The 17,442-nt window shown below is 37.8% G+C and overlaps 1 protein-coding gene across 2 annotated transcripts in view; it reads left to right on the top strand.

Moving 5' to 3' along the window:
- The window catches only part of LOC125226023 (ATP-binding cassette subfamily G member 4), a 39,369-nt gene extending 25,166 nt beyond the window's left edge, over positions 1 to 14,203 (top strand). For both annotated transcript variants that reach the window (XM_048129852.1, XM_048129843.1), the window contains 10 exons: positions 2,400 to 2,589; positions 4,238 to 4,562; positions 4,999 to 5,140; positions 6,831 to 7,045; positions 9,213 to 9,370; positions 9,623 to 9,791; positions 10,628 to 10,728; positions 11,586 to 11,741; positions 11,984 to 12,169; positions 12,610 to 14,203. In XM_048129852.1, the coding sequence (XP_047985809.1) occupies positions 2,400 to 2,589; positions 4,238 to 4,562; positions 4,999 to 5,140; positions 6,831 to 7,045; positions 9,213 to 9,370; positions 9,623 to 9,791; positions 10,628 to 10,728; positions 11,586 to 11,741; positions 11,984 to 12,169; positions 12,610 to 12,768 (1,801 nt within the window). In that variant the 3' untranslated portion in view covers positions 12,769 to 14,203. The remainder of the gene's footprint in view (positions 1 to 2,399; positions 2,590 to 4,237; positions 4,563 to 4,998; positions 5,141 to 6,830; positions 7,046 to 9,212; positions 9,371 to 9,622; positions 9,792 to 10,627; positions 10,729 to 11,585; positions 11,742 to 11,983; positions 12,170 to 12,609) is intronic.
- The last annotated feature ends 3,239 nt before the right edge of the window (positions 14,204 to 17,442 follow it).

The following is a 17,442-nucleotide window of genomic DNA, read 5'->3' as shown; positions in this document are numbered from 1 at the left end:
GTCTTTGGGGTTATGTTCAAAGGGATGGCACTACCCTCGCTACACTAAATAAGTAATTACAGATAGATTCTTGAATTATGCCACTACACCAATACAGTGGAAACTTATGAAGACGCTATAACTCGCAGTAAAAGCCAAGTGGAACAATGATGCTCCAGGTAGATCGGTCAAACGATGATTACTATAGCATATAGACGTAGATACGAGTTACGGATCAAAGTCGATCGATCGATTTCCTTAGTTTGATAGTCTAGCTCTAACTTAGCATTATGTATTTTGTTATTAGCCACACTTTAAATAATTATAACGAATAAGTACGACTAAATGAAAATATGAACATACTACATATATATAAAGCGTTTTGATTTCTGTGGTCCTTTGTTTCTCGATGGTTTTCCAAAACCACAAAACCACAAGTATGTGCTCATCCTCTAGTTATATTTAAAAAGCTTAATACATTGTTAAAACACTACCTTTGTTTCATAGTCGCAGTATTTAGCCATAACAGACGAGTGATTCGGACATTCATAAATAATTTTGGCTTTGCTTTACTACCGTTAACTAGCGGCGCTGCTTACTATGTCTAAAACCAGTGTTACATGTTCATTTTTTATCCTAAACTATAGGTATAGGAGCTTAACCATGTAATGCAATCTGTAGGCCTAGCACATGATTGCGCGAGAGTATGTCGCCGCGAGATAGATGACATGTCTTCTTCTAACCGTATTAATGATATACGGACGGGTAGTCTATCTTGCGGCGACATACTCTCGAAACAATCATGTGCTAGGACCACTGTGCAGGCTTTGTAATGACAAACTGTGGAAGCCTCATAAATCTCATAATCGTTAGAATTCCTTCGCAGAAATCCGACTTGTTGTAGTCTTGTCAATGCCAGGACATTGTACTCATTGTAGTTAATCCAAATATTATGAAAACATCTTTAACATAAAGGAATGTATGAATCCTTCTACTTTCGTAGCTTTTAATGGGTCAATTCGCGGCAAGAGTAAGTGCGTTTTCACACTATCCGATCCGATATCGGATGTCGGACCGATATCCCATACATTACAGGCGCCATCTTGGATTTTTTCTATTGAAGTCCTTCCGACGTCCGATATCGGATCGGATAATGTGAAAACGGCCTAACTTGAGTCACGATTTTATGGCATGTTCCATTTATTCACGATGCAAATTCAAGTGATAATCTATGTCTAAATAAGTGTTACTTTCCCGATATATGCATAGAACCTTTCATTTGCAGATATAGTTCAAATAAACACTCAATGAAGTCGTGACTCACGTTACTTTTACGTGGATTCACCCAATGCGTTATTACTTTATTAGTCGGACAAATAAATTATTCGTGTTACTAGGTACTGCATTTCAATCTGATAGACACCTAATAATACCTACAGATGAGATACGGTTTATTCCTTAGTTGCCACAGGCAAGTTTGTACTCCGATTCCTAAAAAAAATCATAATAAAAATTGCTCTATAAAAGTTAATTTTCACCACGGTTGAATTTGCTGTTGGAAACATTTTCTAATGAAACAAAGCCATACGAATAATCTTTACCCTTGGCGGATAAGGCATCGAAAAGATCGATTCTCAATTTCTCACCTACATCGATTTATCTCAGCTTATCGGTCAATATAAAATAGGTACTTATCAAGTAAAAAAAAAAAAACAAAAAAAAATTAACACGAGACAGCACATTACAAGATACACAAAAAAAGTTTGATCAATTCTGTTGTATTTAACACAATAGGTACCTACTTTTCGCGTCGAATGTTGATCGCTATGACAGTTAATTTTTATTTGACGGAGCTGTCACGTGTTTATTGGATGTAGATATTTTTTAAAATAAATATACATATTTACTAACATACCTAACATTTGAATAAAAATCATAATTTTTGAAATTTAACTCTACTACAAGGATGCTTTATGAGGGAACTATGACATGATTGATATGGGGTTTAGGGATCTAATGTTCATCGTAATAGGTACAATCAACAATAGTAGTACCTATATATCAGAAGTATTTTTTCAAATTATCCTTTTAATGTCACGATACTGAACCGCAAATTAAACTGTATTCTCTTCATCATCAATGCTGTAATAAGGTACAACGGGGCAAATTTCGACTGGGCGGTAATTGTAACTAAATCCATTTTTCGTTCCATCCATTTTATTACACTATGATGTTGAGTTCTACATGTATCCACTGAACACGCCTATCATATAACACCGGTGGACTGGACAGTCTATTTAATAATGCAAACATTATAAGACATGGAAAAAATGGACCAGTTACATTTGCCCCCCAGTCGAGATTTGCCCTGCTGTATCTTACTCCTAAATATGTTCTCAACATATTATTTTTGTCACCAGGACGTCAGGAATGGAAGGCAGTATCACAGTGAACGGCATGGAGCGGAACCTATCGAGCTTCCGCAAGCTGTCGTGCTACATCATGCAAGACAACCAGCTGCACGGCAACCTGACCGTCGAGGAGGCTATGGCGGTCGCCACCGCGCTCAAGCTGCCTTCTGCCACTTCTAGGGCTGACAAATCCGAAGTGGTAAGTGCAAAGTATGGACTCGTATGATGTCTAGAGGCCAGAAAGTTGCATATGCGTGAACGGCGTGTTCTACAAACTTTCGTGCTACGTCTTGTAATACAACCAGCTGCACGGCAACCTGACGGTTGAGGAGGCTATGGCGATCGCCACCGCGCTTGAGCTGCCTTCTGCCACTTCCAGGGCTGACAAATCTGAAGTGGTAAGTGCAAAGTATAGACTCGTATGATGTCTAGAGGCCAGAAAGTTGCATATTCGTGAACGGCGTGTTCTACAAACTTTCGTAATACGTCTTGTAATACAACCAGCTGCACGGCAACCTGACGGTTGAGGAGGCTATGGCGGTCGCCACCGCGCTTAAGATGACAATTCTAGGGCAGACAAATCCGAAGTGGTAAGTGTTAGAAAGACGCATATCAGTGAACGGCGTAAGCTCTCATGTTTTATCATGGAAGATATTGCTACATTTTAAGGCTATACTTGTGGCTTTCGTGTTCTAACTGCCTTCTGCTTCTGCTAACTTTAAGGCTGACCAAAATCCAAGCGTTAAGCAGGTACATACCATGGCAAAGTTGTGATTTGTCATGCAGGACAACCAACACTATGATGGTCGAGGGAGCTGTGCCGGTCTCCTCCGCAACCAGACATCCATCTACTACCATCTCTAAAGCTGCCAAACGGGAAGTAAAAAGTTAGATTCTTCGATCTGTGTAAGGTATTACAAGCAGTATTATTATATGGCCATCAATGCCATCATACTGGCGCCGCAGTCGGAAATCGCATCAGTAATTAGTAGCTATCTCAATTGGGTTAAAGCGTTGTAACGAAAGAAAAACAATTGTGGAGTCAATATTTGTGTTGCTTTATCCTTGTGTTTCGACTTAGTTAGAAAATAATTCTCGACATAGTTATTTAATTACCTATTATTAAATGAACTTAATTTTATTAGCTCGTGTTGACGTGTAATGTTGAACATATGTCTCTATCACAAACCATGCTCATGTTAATTATATTCGTTTAAAATACAAACAACAACTAACAAGGCAAAAAAAGATGAAAAGTTAAATGACCTACAACTTCAGTTTAACACAAACACAATAAATAACTTTTTCTTAGAAATATTGTTGCTTTCACGTTCCAAGTCTACAATATGTAGACGATGATAAAGTACCGGTACCAAAATACGCAACTGTCATGTCATATCCTTATAACAATACCTAAAACTTTGATGTCACGTCCTCGTTACTCGAGTTGCTAGCCTACGCCGAAAGTAATTGGGTATTTTACTGTTGAAACTGGTTTCGTGCCGATCATGCATAATAAGACAGGCGTACGCACCATGAATATTCTTCACATTGTCTTAAGCATTTTAAGATTGACTCATTTGTGAGGATTCCTTACGATGTTTTCCGTCTCTGAATCAAGTAGCAGGAAAATATCGCAGTATTTTTGACAATACATACATAGTACATTCTAAAACTTTAGTTCGAGTCTGGTTTTTACTTGCAAAATATTGCAATGAAATTGAAAATATTCCAAATGAAAAATATTATGCCAAACTTCGGACTTCTTACTCTTACCTTATGTCGTAGGCAGATATACAAGTCCACCTGCTAAGGACGCGTATTCATAGTTACGTCATCGCTTCCAGATCCAAGAGATCCTCGAGACGCTCGGTCTGGCGGAGCACCACAAGACCATGACATCGAATCTCTCCGGAGGACAGAAGAAGCGTCTCTCCATCGCCCTGGAGCTGGTCAACAACCCGCCCATCATGTTCTTCGACGAGCCCACCTCGGGCCTCGACAGCTCCTCGTGTTTCCAATGCATATCCCTGCTCAAGACGCTGGCGAGCGGAGGCAGAACTATTATATGCACGATCCATCAGCCGTCCGCTAGACTGTTTGAAATGTTTGATCACCTGTACACTCTGGCCGATGGACAATGCGTGTATCAGGGTAGCACGGGGAAATTAGGTACGTAAATTTAGATCATTAGAGTTCCTTTTTTATCCATAACAAGATAGGGTTAGGGCATTTTCACAATTTGGGACACCCCAATTGGCGAAAGTTGTTAGCAAAAATTAACTCCCTGTCAGTTTTGTGACGACAGTTAAGCATAAAATATGTCTAAAAATTTACTTTTTTCACATTCTGAATGTAGATTATCGCTTAAAGTTTATGTTATTAACACAAAAACAATATTTTTATACAAATTTCATGCTTAATTATCGTCACGAAACTGACAGTGAGTTAATTTTTGTTAACAACTTTCGCTAAATGGGGTGTCCCACATTCTGAAAATGCTCGTAATTGTTTTTGTTTTTATCCATTACTTTTGAAATAAACGCGTGTCATCCATACTTGACATCTGAAATCCGGTAGCTAAATAAAATTTTGTTTGATATCGCAGTGTCATGGCTAGGCAGTCTGGACCTGCAGTGCCCGTCGTACCACAACCCCGCGTCGTTCATCATCGAGGTGTCGTGCGGCGAGTACGGCGACCACACCGGCAAGCTCGTGCGCGCCATCGACAACGGCAAACACGACATCAGGTAGCAATGTCATATACTAACATTAAGGCCTGATTTAGACGGCGTGCGAACTCGCATGCTATTCTAGTTGCATTGCGGGCTTTTGAGGGTACATAAAATTTGGCACAACCATCAAATACCGCAATGTAATAAAACTCGTATGCGAGTTCTCGTACCGTCTAAATGGGCCCTAAGATAAATATGTATACGTGGCTGTATATGCTTACCTTCACAATTGACATAATCCTTGGCTATCAGTACACAGATTAACAGACAGACTGTCAGCTATCGCTGTTGGAGTCAATTGCGAACGATGAAGATGCTGTATATGACATCTAGTTCTTATTGTCTATTGGATGAATCTCTTCTAGAAAAGTAATTAAGATATAATAAGTCTTGTAGTAAGCCTGTTGAAATTAATGATTATGACATTTAAAAGATATAACCAAAGACATATATATATATATATATATATATATATATATATATATATATATATATATATATATATATATATATATATGTATAGACAGATAAAGTCTAAGAAAAAAACGTACCTCAGTACCATACAGAAAAAGGTACGGTGACCTAGATGGCATTACACCTTTGGGGTACGCTCAGCTAGATGGCGCTATTATTAATATTTGATATTTTAAAACATATCAAGCTAAGAATATGGTCCAAATTGTCAAAACTGAGGTTCGAAAGTTTCAAGCCTGTGTCAAGAAATGGCAGTCTATGCACTGTGATTACACATTTTACTTCGACAGTAATTCTCTATAATACTCGATCCTCTTTGATATAACTAACTGAATCGTAGGGGAGATTAGTCCAAAACCGGGTATGGGGGTAAAACCGGGACGTGGTAGTATGGCTACTTAGATCGATTCAAATTTACGCGTGCTTTGGTGACAGCTGTCAGCCATCTTGGTTAGTTTTTCAACAAAAGTTAGAAGGCGTGCGTGCCGGTGTGTAAAAATAATTAGAGAAAAAAGTTTTTAGTAGTGTTTGATCTAAAATTTCATGGAATTCATAAGCAGACTAATCTTTCGTACGTTGAGGTAAGTACCATTTGTATTTTTTATACGATTAAGTATATTGTACATTTGAACAAACATAACTTTGATTGTTATTGCAACATCTTTTTAGATTAGTGGATTTTTTAGTTTCTTGTAGGTGCGTTTGGGTCAAAACCGTACGGGGTAATACCGGGTAGTACCCGGTTTTGTACAAGTAACTGAGTCAGGTGTTTTGATTTTATATAATTTAAATAATTGTTACAGATCTAAAGAAAATGCCGCAAAATTATAAAATAACTGCAACACGACAATCTTGGAGTGAGCAATCAATGAAAATGAAACTTGAAGATCTTGACGAGGTCCATTGCTATCGTTGCCGGGGTAATATCGGGTATAGCAGCTGTTCCAAAACCGGGTATACCCGACTTTGGACTACCCATGGGGCAAAAACGTAAAATAGTGAGATTTGAAGTTGATTGTGTTATTCTACGTGTGATAATGCTAACAGTGTTTTCACCTAATAAATATGTTGTCAATTAAATAAATTAAGCAGAGGCTATTAAATATTGTTTATTTTTCTAATAATAATTTTTTTATTATTTTTTTTCCTTAAGGTCCCGGTTTTACCCCACTTTCCCCTACTTCTTTCCTCTGCAAGACGTATAGTTTAAATTTTTTGTTTACATTTCTAGGAACGGCCAACCCTTCCCTGAAGCGAAACTTCCCAACCTCAACAACAAAGAAGACATGGCGAACTCTCTCAACGCGGAGTGGAACAAGAACGACCTGTCCCAAGTGCAAGAGAAGTTCAGAGAGGAGAAATCCAACGGGTCCAACGGCGCCGGCGCGGGGCACTTGCAGAACGGGATCTTGCAGTACGCGGCTAATGAGATCGGTAAAGGAAAAGGTTTGTGACCCCTGCCAATACAAGCATTTAGCATTTATATTTACAGTGCATAAATAGTACATTACATCAGAGGCCGGGAAAATGAGGATTTTATATACGGCCGAGCGAGCGTGCGAGCGAGGCCGGAAATACGTGGCGGAATCCGTTTTCACGCCGAGGCATGTATAGTGTTTTTCAAACATACAATGAAATAAAAAAAAATGCTCTAAAGGACAATATTTTATAAAAAAAAGTTACTTTGCAGGCTCTGAAATCCCTTTACAGTCCTCTCGAGTTATTGCGCCCAAAAAGCGATATTTCCCAGCCCATTTTAAGGAACGTAAAGACAATATTTCATTGCATGTTTGAGAAAATGCTTTTTCCCCGCAGAGCGGTACATTACTTGTCATTTCGAAACTTCAAAAGGCCCTATGTTCTGCAAAATATCGTAAGACACGCGTTCGTAACTTGAGTCGATTTAAAACATGCACTCTTTTCGGTTGTGTTTTAATTTATTACCACTCGTTTCGAATTTCATGTTTTCCGCAGTTGAATCGTAATGTACCTGTCTACCTGCTAAATCTCATAGAGTAAGGAATGGCCAGGAACATAATGTATAGTTTCTTATGCTTGTCTTTACTTTGAGGGGGTATATTAGCTCTGTAATTTGGCCGCCGGGGATCGATACACGATGACGTCATGAACGCGGCACTATACAATTAATTGTACTATAAAAATACACTCTGTATGCACATCTACATAAAGTGATTTCGCTAAATATGTACGTATATGTGTACACGTATCGGGTGTTGATCAATTTTTATTTGTGTTATCTCGATTTTATTTCCCTTAAACATATCAGTATGGCCTACTTTCTTGTTCACCTTAAGTGGCTTAGGTTAATGTATCAGATTAAATCGCGACCTTGTATTACTTACGTCATCACGTCATCACAATAGAATTTACATAAAAATGCTCGCCCGACTCAAGATCGACTAGTTATTAATCGCGAAAAAATTACTAAAATAATTTAAATACAAGAGCCTTGGCATGTACTTGATAGTATGTTTCCGGTCTGAATACGTATTACTAATTTGTCTAGTTGACCTGTAGTTCGAATAGCTGGTAAAGCTACTTTTTTACATGGGTACTGTCAATGCCGTAATACTAATAACCAAAAACCAATAACATGCGAAAACATTGTTCTTAGGTGTACTAGTTAGTGGGCATTCTTTTACAGGTGTAGTGCAAAATGTTTCACCAACAACGTATTTTCACGGAAAAGCACGAACGTTTTATGCAAGTTTAAAAGTTGGTTAAAGTATAAAGATAGAAAATACGATGGTTTCAGAGGGGTTATTTAGTCGAAAAGCCAATTATTTAGAAATATATTGGTGGAATCAGTTAGAACATGCGGAGTTAAGGCTAAGCAGAACAAATTCATCGACTGTTTGATTGAGCTACTTACTATATGCATTATAGTGATTACTGATTATTCGTATACATATAATATTTCTTAACCGATATTTGTATCACACCGATGAACTGATTTCAATACAAACAAGCATATTGATATGGCGCTATCTAAGGGCGAAGGTTGTCGCCGAGGATACTTCCTGTTGTGAAGTTGTTTTTGCTCACTTCAATCCGCGCTTGAACTATCATTTAATCATCGGTATTATTAGATCTGTACTATTATTGCGTAACAGTAATATTCCATTTTAATGAATTCATCACTAATCATTATGTAAATTTACGTGTTTCGTACTAACTATATTTTAATACAAATGAGGCGAAAATAGATGCCCAAACTAGGATGGGTACTCGTACATTTGTATGTGTTATTAAGTATAAAGAAATCATTAAATTTTCAATTAGTAAAGGGAAAACTATACTTTAAAAACAGAGAAGGCATGCATAACGCCCATTTTTGAGAGTTCATGGGTTTTTTAATACTCTTGTTGGTACCGGTGTAAGTACCGTAAAAACATAGAACTAGACGTCGCAACTCAGTAAGGTCAGATGTACCCAAGTCGCCAAGCCAATGTAGGAGTAAATGGGTTAATAGAACAAAAAGAGCAATTTAAGTAATTGTGATCTTTGAGCCTTTAGCTATTTTGTCCCTTACGCCGTGTAGTCAGAATTGAAAAAATTGTTTTTATAGTAAATGTACGTAAAATATTTCCAGGCGAACCGCTGGTAGTACAGATGGAGCTGGAGAAACAGGATAACACGGAAGCGGCGCTGCTGGGCGGCGACTTGTCCCCGCGCCGCTACGCCACGTCCGAGCTCACGCAGTTCTGGGTCGTGCTCAAGCGGACGCTGCTCTTCAGTCGTCGAGACTGGGTAACTCATTGCTAGTCTACGAACCCAATTTAACTGACTACTTCATGCAAGAATATAGGGACTTCATTTACAATAATTTATTAAATTTCATACCAATCATAAAATGAGAGCATGCGACTTACAATCCGGAGGTCGCGGGTTCGAGCTCCGGCTCGTACCAATTAAAAGCGGACCCCAGGCTGCAAATGCTGGGATAATGATTTATGATCGAAACATTCTACTAGTGCTTAACAATAAGTCTTGATTTGACAGACGCTGATGTACCTGCGTCTGTTCGCGCACGTGCTGGTGGGCCTGCTGATCGGCGCGCTGTACTACAACATCGGCAACGACGGCGCCAAGGTGCTCTCCAACCTCGGCTTCCTGTTCTTCAACATGCTGTTCCTCATGTACACCTCCATGACCATCACCATCCTCAGCTGTGAGTACCTTCACTGCCACCAACCTTCACCTGGGGACTAGTTCACAACAGTGACAATAGACTAGTTTCCTATACTTAAAATAAAATATTTTATGCAGCACGAAATAATGCACCACATAATTAAAAGAAAAATATGGATAGTAGTTACTTTAAACAAAATTAATTGTTTCATAAGTCAAAGAGAAAGATATATAAGTAAATGAATTGACCGTGATGTCACTCCTCAGTGTTTCATAGTAATTCCATATTAGCAAATCGTTTTGACAGTTCTTAAAAAGAAGCTGATTTGACTAGTTGGAAACTAGCCTATTGTCGCCCGACAGTGACACTTCGCCGTTTATTCCCAGTTACAAGGAAATATTGACGCTGAATAACAATGTTACTTATCAAACCAGAAAAAGGAACAAAATTTACAGTATGCTGTATAATATATCATATCACACAACATTATGCCGCCTGGCAGTTGACGTGTTTACCTTTCAACACCACGCGTACTATCAGTATATCAGGTGGATGCGTCATCGTAAATCTTGTCACAATGCACGAATGCCACGAATGGTGACATTATAGACGGTAAACTTTCGTGAGATATATGCAAGTATTTAAATAAACGGCTCTACTCACGTTATGTTGCGACATGTTTCGAGTCATTTAGGAGACTCGTAATCAGGCATGAGTATTCGCGGTTGGTAGGATCTGTGCACTCATGCTGACATTGTCCTGTAGCTATATGCGTATCATTTGACGTTTATGACTGTCACAAAATTGGTGTGCTATAAAGTTATTGAAACTACTTTTTAATTGGATTTTTAACTTTGAATATTCCTTGTTTTCAGTCCCCCTGGAGATGCCCGTGCTAGTGAAAGAGCATTTTAATCGCTGGTACTCGCTGCGCTCCTATTACCTGGCCATCACTGTCTCCGATATACCATTCCAGGTAATTTATTTAGTACTTAATAAATAGTCGTAAATAGTTGCAGCTGGAACAGCGTGTGTAACCTACTCATTCTTTCCCTTATCCCATACTGTGTGGCAAAACATCGATACATTTGATACGATTAACACATTAAACTCCACGCCTATTGTACACGACGGGAAAGCATGAATCTGTAAGTTTTTAAAATAAATCGTGACCTTTACTTTTATAGATGCTGTATGCGCTACGTTGCGACATATTTTTTGTGGTCATTTAATTGTCAAACGTCGACTTTTGACTATTACCGTGTCGCATATTGTGCACCGCCTGTATAACGCTATGTACAGCTACTTGTTACCCTTTAAGCATCTCTCAATCAACGGATTTTTGACATTGAGCAAGTAATCCGTGTTAAACGACCCCTAGCACGCACAACATCCAAACGTAGCATTTGGTAGTCGATATTCATAAAATAATTGAAATTGCACCATCTCTCTCGCTATATCGTAATCCTGCAAAGGATTCATATAGGAGGTGCAAGCACTAATTGCTCGCCCTTACGGCTCAGCCACGACATTGGTCTAAGCGCGGCAGCGGTGAGCGGCGGCCATACATTGAAGCGAGACACAGCGATGGAACTTTTCATTCGCACGTATGGCTGCCGCTCACCGCTGCCGCGCTTAGATCAATGTCGTGGCTGGGCCGTTAGAGTTGGTCAAAAGGCGCCTAGCCTTATCAGTATAATTTCGTCGGGTACCACGGTGGGCGGGTGGTCTAGTGGTAAAGACGTTCGCCGCGTAAGCTGAAGACCCGGAGTGGGCCTTGTCGCTTTTTCTTTCGTGTATGATATCTATTTCAACCTATATAATGTTCGGCAGGCAATATTCTGCGTGATCTACGTGGTGATAGTGTACCTGCTGACGTCGCAGCCGCTGGAGTGGTTCCGCTTCTCCATGTTCCTGACGTCGTGCCTGCTCATCTCCTTCGTGGCGCAGAGCGTGGGGCTCGTGGTCGGCGCCGCTATGAACGTGCAGGTAACTGTTACAACGCGCAGTAGCCGCGCTACTTGGTATCAAAATTCGGCGTACTAAAGTATGGTTTTTACGTCGTAAGCGCTGAAGCAGAAACAGATTACTTGTGATAAACAAAACTCGTCAGTAAATAAGAACAAAGAAACAACTCATTTTTTACTTTCCGTCTACGGTTAAAGATAGTCCGTGGCACATATTTTTATTGCGAAATAAAATGTCAATAAACAAACATTGGTTGGTTTCAGAACGGCGTGTTCCTGGCTCCGGTCATGTCGGTGCCGTTCCTGCTGTTCAGCGGGTTCTTCGTGTCGTTTAATGCTATCCCCGTGTACCTGCGCTGGATCACATATCTCTCATACATCCGATACGGTTTTGAGGGCACCGCGTTAGCGACCTATTCCTTCGACCGGGAGAAGCTCAAGTGCACTCAGGTGAGTACTTATTACTGTTCTTCGATCGAGAAGCATAATAGGCGCTATGAAACAAGTTTGTCGCCAATGATCTCTTTTTATGTCTTGATATACTAATTGGATGACTTTCATTTTTATCTGCCTTATGACCTATGATACAACTTTTTAACACGATAAAAGCAAAACACTTTCTTTATTCTGACCGGCCTCAAAAGATATCTCGAGCCTTATATCTTTCTTCTGTGTGTCATCACACTAATCTATATCAGCCTGACCAGAAATATATGACTATTGTTAAGAGGGCGCTGTTATTCTGATGTATGGAGTGATAGTTCAGTTTAGTATGAAAAAAAAATCCGCAACATCATCATATATTTCAGGCTTTACTTCATAAAGTAATAAAACCGTAGCCCAGTGAAATATGTATCATGCAACAAGTAAAACTCGTATTGTGTCCGCAGTCGTACTGCCACTTCAAGAACCCCAAGACGACGCTGGAGGAGCTGGACATGCTGGACGCGGACATCTGGCTGGACGTGGCGGCGCTGTGCGCCATCTTCCTCGTGCTGCGCATCTCCGCCTTCCTCTTCCTGCGCTGGAAGCTCAAGTCCACCAGATAAGCTGCTCCACTCTCTAGTAGATACCTACTCTAGTAGATTATCCTATGACTTGAAGTAGCTTGTATGTATCGTCTCCAGTTCTCGACCAAATGATGCCATGAAAGCTGTGGCAACCTTTGCTCGAGAACTCCAGATGTAGTAAAATTAGACTTCATTACTGATTTTGTATAAAAATAAACATCTTTTAAGAGCAGCTCCGTGTCCGATACGAGGTTATGAAGATTCGTTTAAAGACGTCGTTATTTATAAATTGAGATAATAAATGAAACTAAAGAAAGAAACAATTATAGAAGTAAGAATGAATAGGGATGTTACCAATTTTTAAGCATGTGATAATGATCGTGGAATGTGTACTGAAATGAATGAAATAAAAATTTAACTTTATTTTAAAAGGGGGATATTCTCCCAAAATCGACTCCCCGACTTTGATTATAAGGACATTTTGCCTGGGGTCGACATGATTTGACGTAATAATCGTATGACAAAGATGTCGCGTTAGATAATAATGAAAACGTAGTATAGAGAAAGTTGTGACTCTGTCGCCAACTTATTTAAATTGCTCAAATCTATTTAAAACTGTTCATTTTTAAAACTTCATATACCATGACAAATTGTGTTTTAAGATTTCCATTTTGACATCCAAATAAAACCAAGTGCCTTGTTACAATCAGATTATTTAAATTGTGATAGCCAATGTGATATATGTATATGGTATTGCCAAAATGAGACAAATCATGAACTGATATTATATGCAAATAATTTACTGACTTATGAACTACAGAACTGTTTTTTTAGCTGTACAAGACATTCCAGTTTAAAAGGTTTATTCGTGACGCATTTTAACAATTTATATAACATACATGTGTCATTCTACTTAGACCAAATTGTTAATAATTAAAATCATTATATATTCAAGATCTGAAATGATATAATATTGTAGTTATTGCGCAAACCATCAAATTAATTTTTTAAATATTTATAAATGATTTTTTACTATCTGAATATACTTACTTTGAGATATAATATATATCTGTGCCTCAGATGTAAGTATCAAGAGATACAAAAACCGAAGTTTCCATTAGTTTTTGCCACTTATAAAAATTTGTACCGAGTGTCTTGCCCTGGCTGGCTTGCCTTTTCCTATCTTTGTAAAGCTGATTGGTATAAGTGTAATGTGTAGTATTATTCATAAGACGTCACCTAGGAGTATTCCAATCATGCAATGGTGTTTGACTCACGAAAACTATTACTCAACAAATATTATAAATACTTTACAGCTTTTTACGCAGGGATCACGGTCAATATTGTACTTAGCATAGTTCTTATTATAATTATACTCTAGGTAGAAGAATTCGACGGTTATGTTATTCGGTTAGTTTAAAAATTATGGTTATAAAATGTTTTGTATATTTTTAATAAATGGTTTATGAAGTAATACTTTTTTTTTACCTAGGTGGATAAGCATTGCTTATCGCCATATACCTCTATTCACCTTTATAGGATGATAAATGTGTTGTTACTCAACTTATGTTCATTTATTAGGGGGAACGCGGATCGAAAAAAAATTAAGGTAAATAAAAAGTTAATTGGCATTGACAGTAGCATTTTCCCACAGTTTGTATGAAATTAATATGTAGCTCGTTTCGTTTCTACGTACTACCTTTTTAATGCGTACCTACAAGTACGTGGGGCGGGGACGAACAGGAACACACCGCAAAACTTGCGGGCGACTTAGATCGGGTGGAATCTGTCTATACTATACATATTGTTATATCAAACGTTTCGGTTAATTTAATTAGGTACTGACTACCTGGTACCTACCTGACTACTAATATGAGGACTACACCCTAGTACCTACTAATTTGTGATTATGTCTAAGCTGTGTTTATAAGAATTATAAGTCGCTGCCCTTAGCTATTACAGAGGACTCATGAATGGTTTGGCTTAATTACCACCGCACTCGGTAGTTTTGTGACACACTTACGGTCGTAGAAGATGATTACCCAGTACCAAAGACATGTACATATTAACTCCTTATAAACAGATAAAGTCTAAGAAAAAAAACGTAACATCAAGAAAAGTGTACGGTTGTCTAGATGGCGCTACATCGCTACACATTTTAACACATCAAGTTAATATGGGCCAAATTGTCAAAACTGAGTTCAAAAGTTTTAATCCTGTATCGAGAAATTGCAGTTTATGCACTGCGACTATACATACTTTGACAGTAGGTAATTCTCTACATATTCGATTCTCTTTGCCTAGTACTTAACTAGCATATATGCTTCGACTTATTAACACCTACTTGGCAACAAATTTGCGGCGATTTTTTTTCTTATTATTCTAGTTAGACAATAGACAAGACTAATTTGTTTTGTGATTGTGAGATGCTGCGTATAATACTAAAATGCCCATACAGACAATATTTCCAACAGGCAACTTCCTTCTTTACTTAGATACTCGCATATAAATTAGTCTTGTCTATTGTCTAACTAGAATAATAAGAAAAAAAATCGCCGCAAATTTGTTGCCAAGTAGGTGTTAATAAGTCGATAATTGTGTTGTGCGCCTCAGTTACGTCGAGTTAACGCATATCCAGGGAACCGGTGATAATTACTAGCTAGCATTATGTGCACGGTTTGCATTCAATTTGATAAGGACAATTTGAGCGCCATGCACGTGGACTTTGTTCTAGAATAATTGATGCCACTATTAACAAGTACCCACGAGTAATTAATCACACAATTATCTAGGAAAGATCTACGTTTTATCTGGAAATAGTATGTTAGGAATTCCATAATCTCCAGGTAAAGCTATCTGGCAGATAAAAGAATAACTATCTTTTTATTTCATCTACAAGACGAAAGAGAGCGTCTTATTTTATATCTGTAAGATTGCTTTGACTGGAGATACTGAAACAGGCCCTTAGTTTGTTTTTAACTCCCGACGCAAAAACGACGGGGGTTTGACATGTCTGTTTGTCTGTGTGTCTGTCTGTGGCATCGTAGCTCCCGAACCGATGAACCGATTTAGATTTAGTTTTTTTTTTGAAAGCTGAGTTAGTCGGGAGTGTTATTAGCATGTTTCATGAAAATCGGTCCACTATATCGGTTTTTTTTTGAAAATGTTATTTTTGTGGTTAGGTTATCATACATGGTAAAGACGACCAAGTAGGTAAGGGTACAAGTAGGTATCTACATCCACTACGCAATAAGGTTTGAAGACACATTTCCACCTTCCGGCTGAATGCCTGTTCTAATAATACCCTGCCGTCGTCAAACCTAAAATTGCCACTTCGGCCGGTTGTAACATTGTATTGGCAATTTAAATGCTCTATCCTGCGGATTTAGGGTAGAGTGATTTATAAGCACACCATTGATTGACACCAGAGTTAAGTAGCTATTAAAGACAATTATGAAATGTACGATGTACTGAAAGCAAGATGAAATAATAACTTTTATAGATTTGGTTATTTGGAACTATACAAAAAATATACAAAAGCCTAAAAAGATGGTAACCACTGCGCAGTGTTGGGCATAATTCAATTATTTTGTAATTGAATTACAAATTAAATTATATAAATTGCAATTACTTGTAATTAATTACGTTCGTAATTGAATTAAATGTAATTGAAATTACTTGGTAATTTATAATTGAAATTACATTAATTTGTAATTTGAATTACGAAATTACGTTATGTAAATTTGATTATTACTTACACAAAAATACCCAATTTACCCACTTGAAATGGTTAAGGACAACCATTAGTGTAGTTTAAACCATTTATTTAATAAACAGTTACGATTACCTACACAATTTAAATTACTAATATAGAATTTAAAAAAGTACTTAGGTACATTTTTTTCAATTTTAGATTGTCTGTATATTTTTTATTGAGTGCACTGTAATCGTCGTAAAATACGTACTAAAAAACTTAAACAAGTATGAAAAAAAGACCTAATTTGAGGAACTCCACATTGCACATGCACATGACACGATATAATAATATATGTATATTTATAGCAGTTTTATTACTAACCACACTGCTCTAACATTTTTTATTCGTTAATTCGCAGAAATATATTCTATGCAATTAAAATAAGATTACCTACTTAAATAGTAGGTACCTACTTCGATTTTATATCAGTAACTGGCAATGCCTTATTTTAGTTTCGCTTCGGTTTACATCAATCTTATGCAAGTTTATTATATAGTTAATTTATACAGCTATTTATACAAGCAATATAATTCGCACGTGTATTATTATCGAAGAAGTCGACTGTTATTGTCCCAGATCTGTAAGTTTACATTTATTTTTGACACATTTGTTTTGAAGTATGTTGCGATGTGGCTAAGTGCGTTTTCACATTATCCGATCCGATATCGGATGTCGGACCGATATCCCATACATCACAGGCGCCATCTTGTAATTTTTCCATTGAAATCCTTCCGACATCCGATATCGGATCGGATAATGTGAAAACGGACTAAGACGTATCGTTTGCCAAATCTAGCGATTAATTACGAATTGGTTGAATCGATTAGGGCCTGTGTACAAGGAGGCGCTTAAACAAAATATACGATTTCTATCAACTAACTGAAATGTCATTTGAATCGAAATGACAGACTTTGCCACAGCACTAGTTTAAAAATAAAAATGAATGATAAAATGAC

Source organism: Leguminivora glycinivorella, chromosome 1, assembly GCF_023078275.1.
Source record: "Leguminivora glycinivorella isolate SPB_JAAS2020 chromosome 1, LegGlyc_1.1, whole genome shotgun sequence".
In the NCBI taxonomy this organism is placed as follows: Eukaryota; Metazoa; Arthropoda; class Insecta; order Lepidoptera; family Tortricidae; genus Leguminivora; species Leguminivora glycinivorella.
Note: the sequence above shows the minus strand (reverse complement) of the source record. Positions and strands in the feature narration are given on the sequence as shown.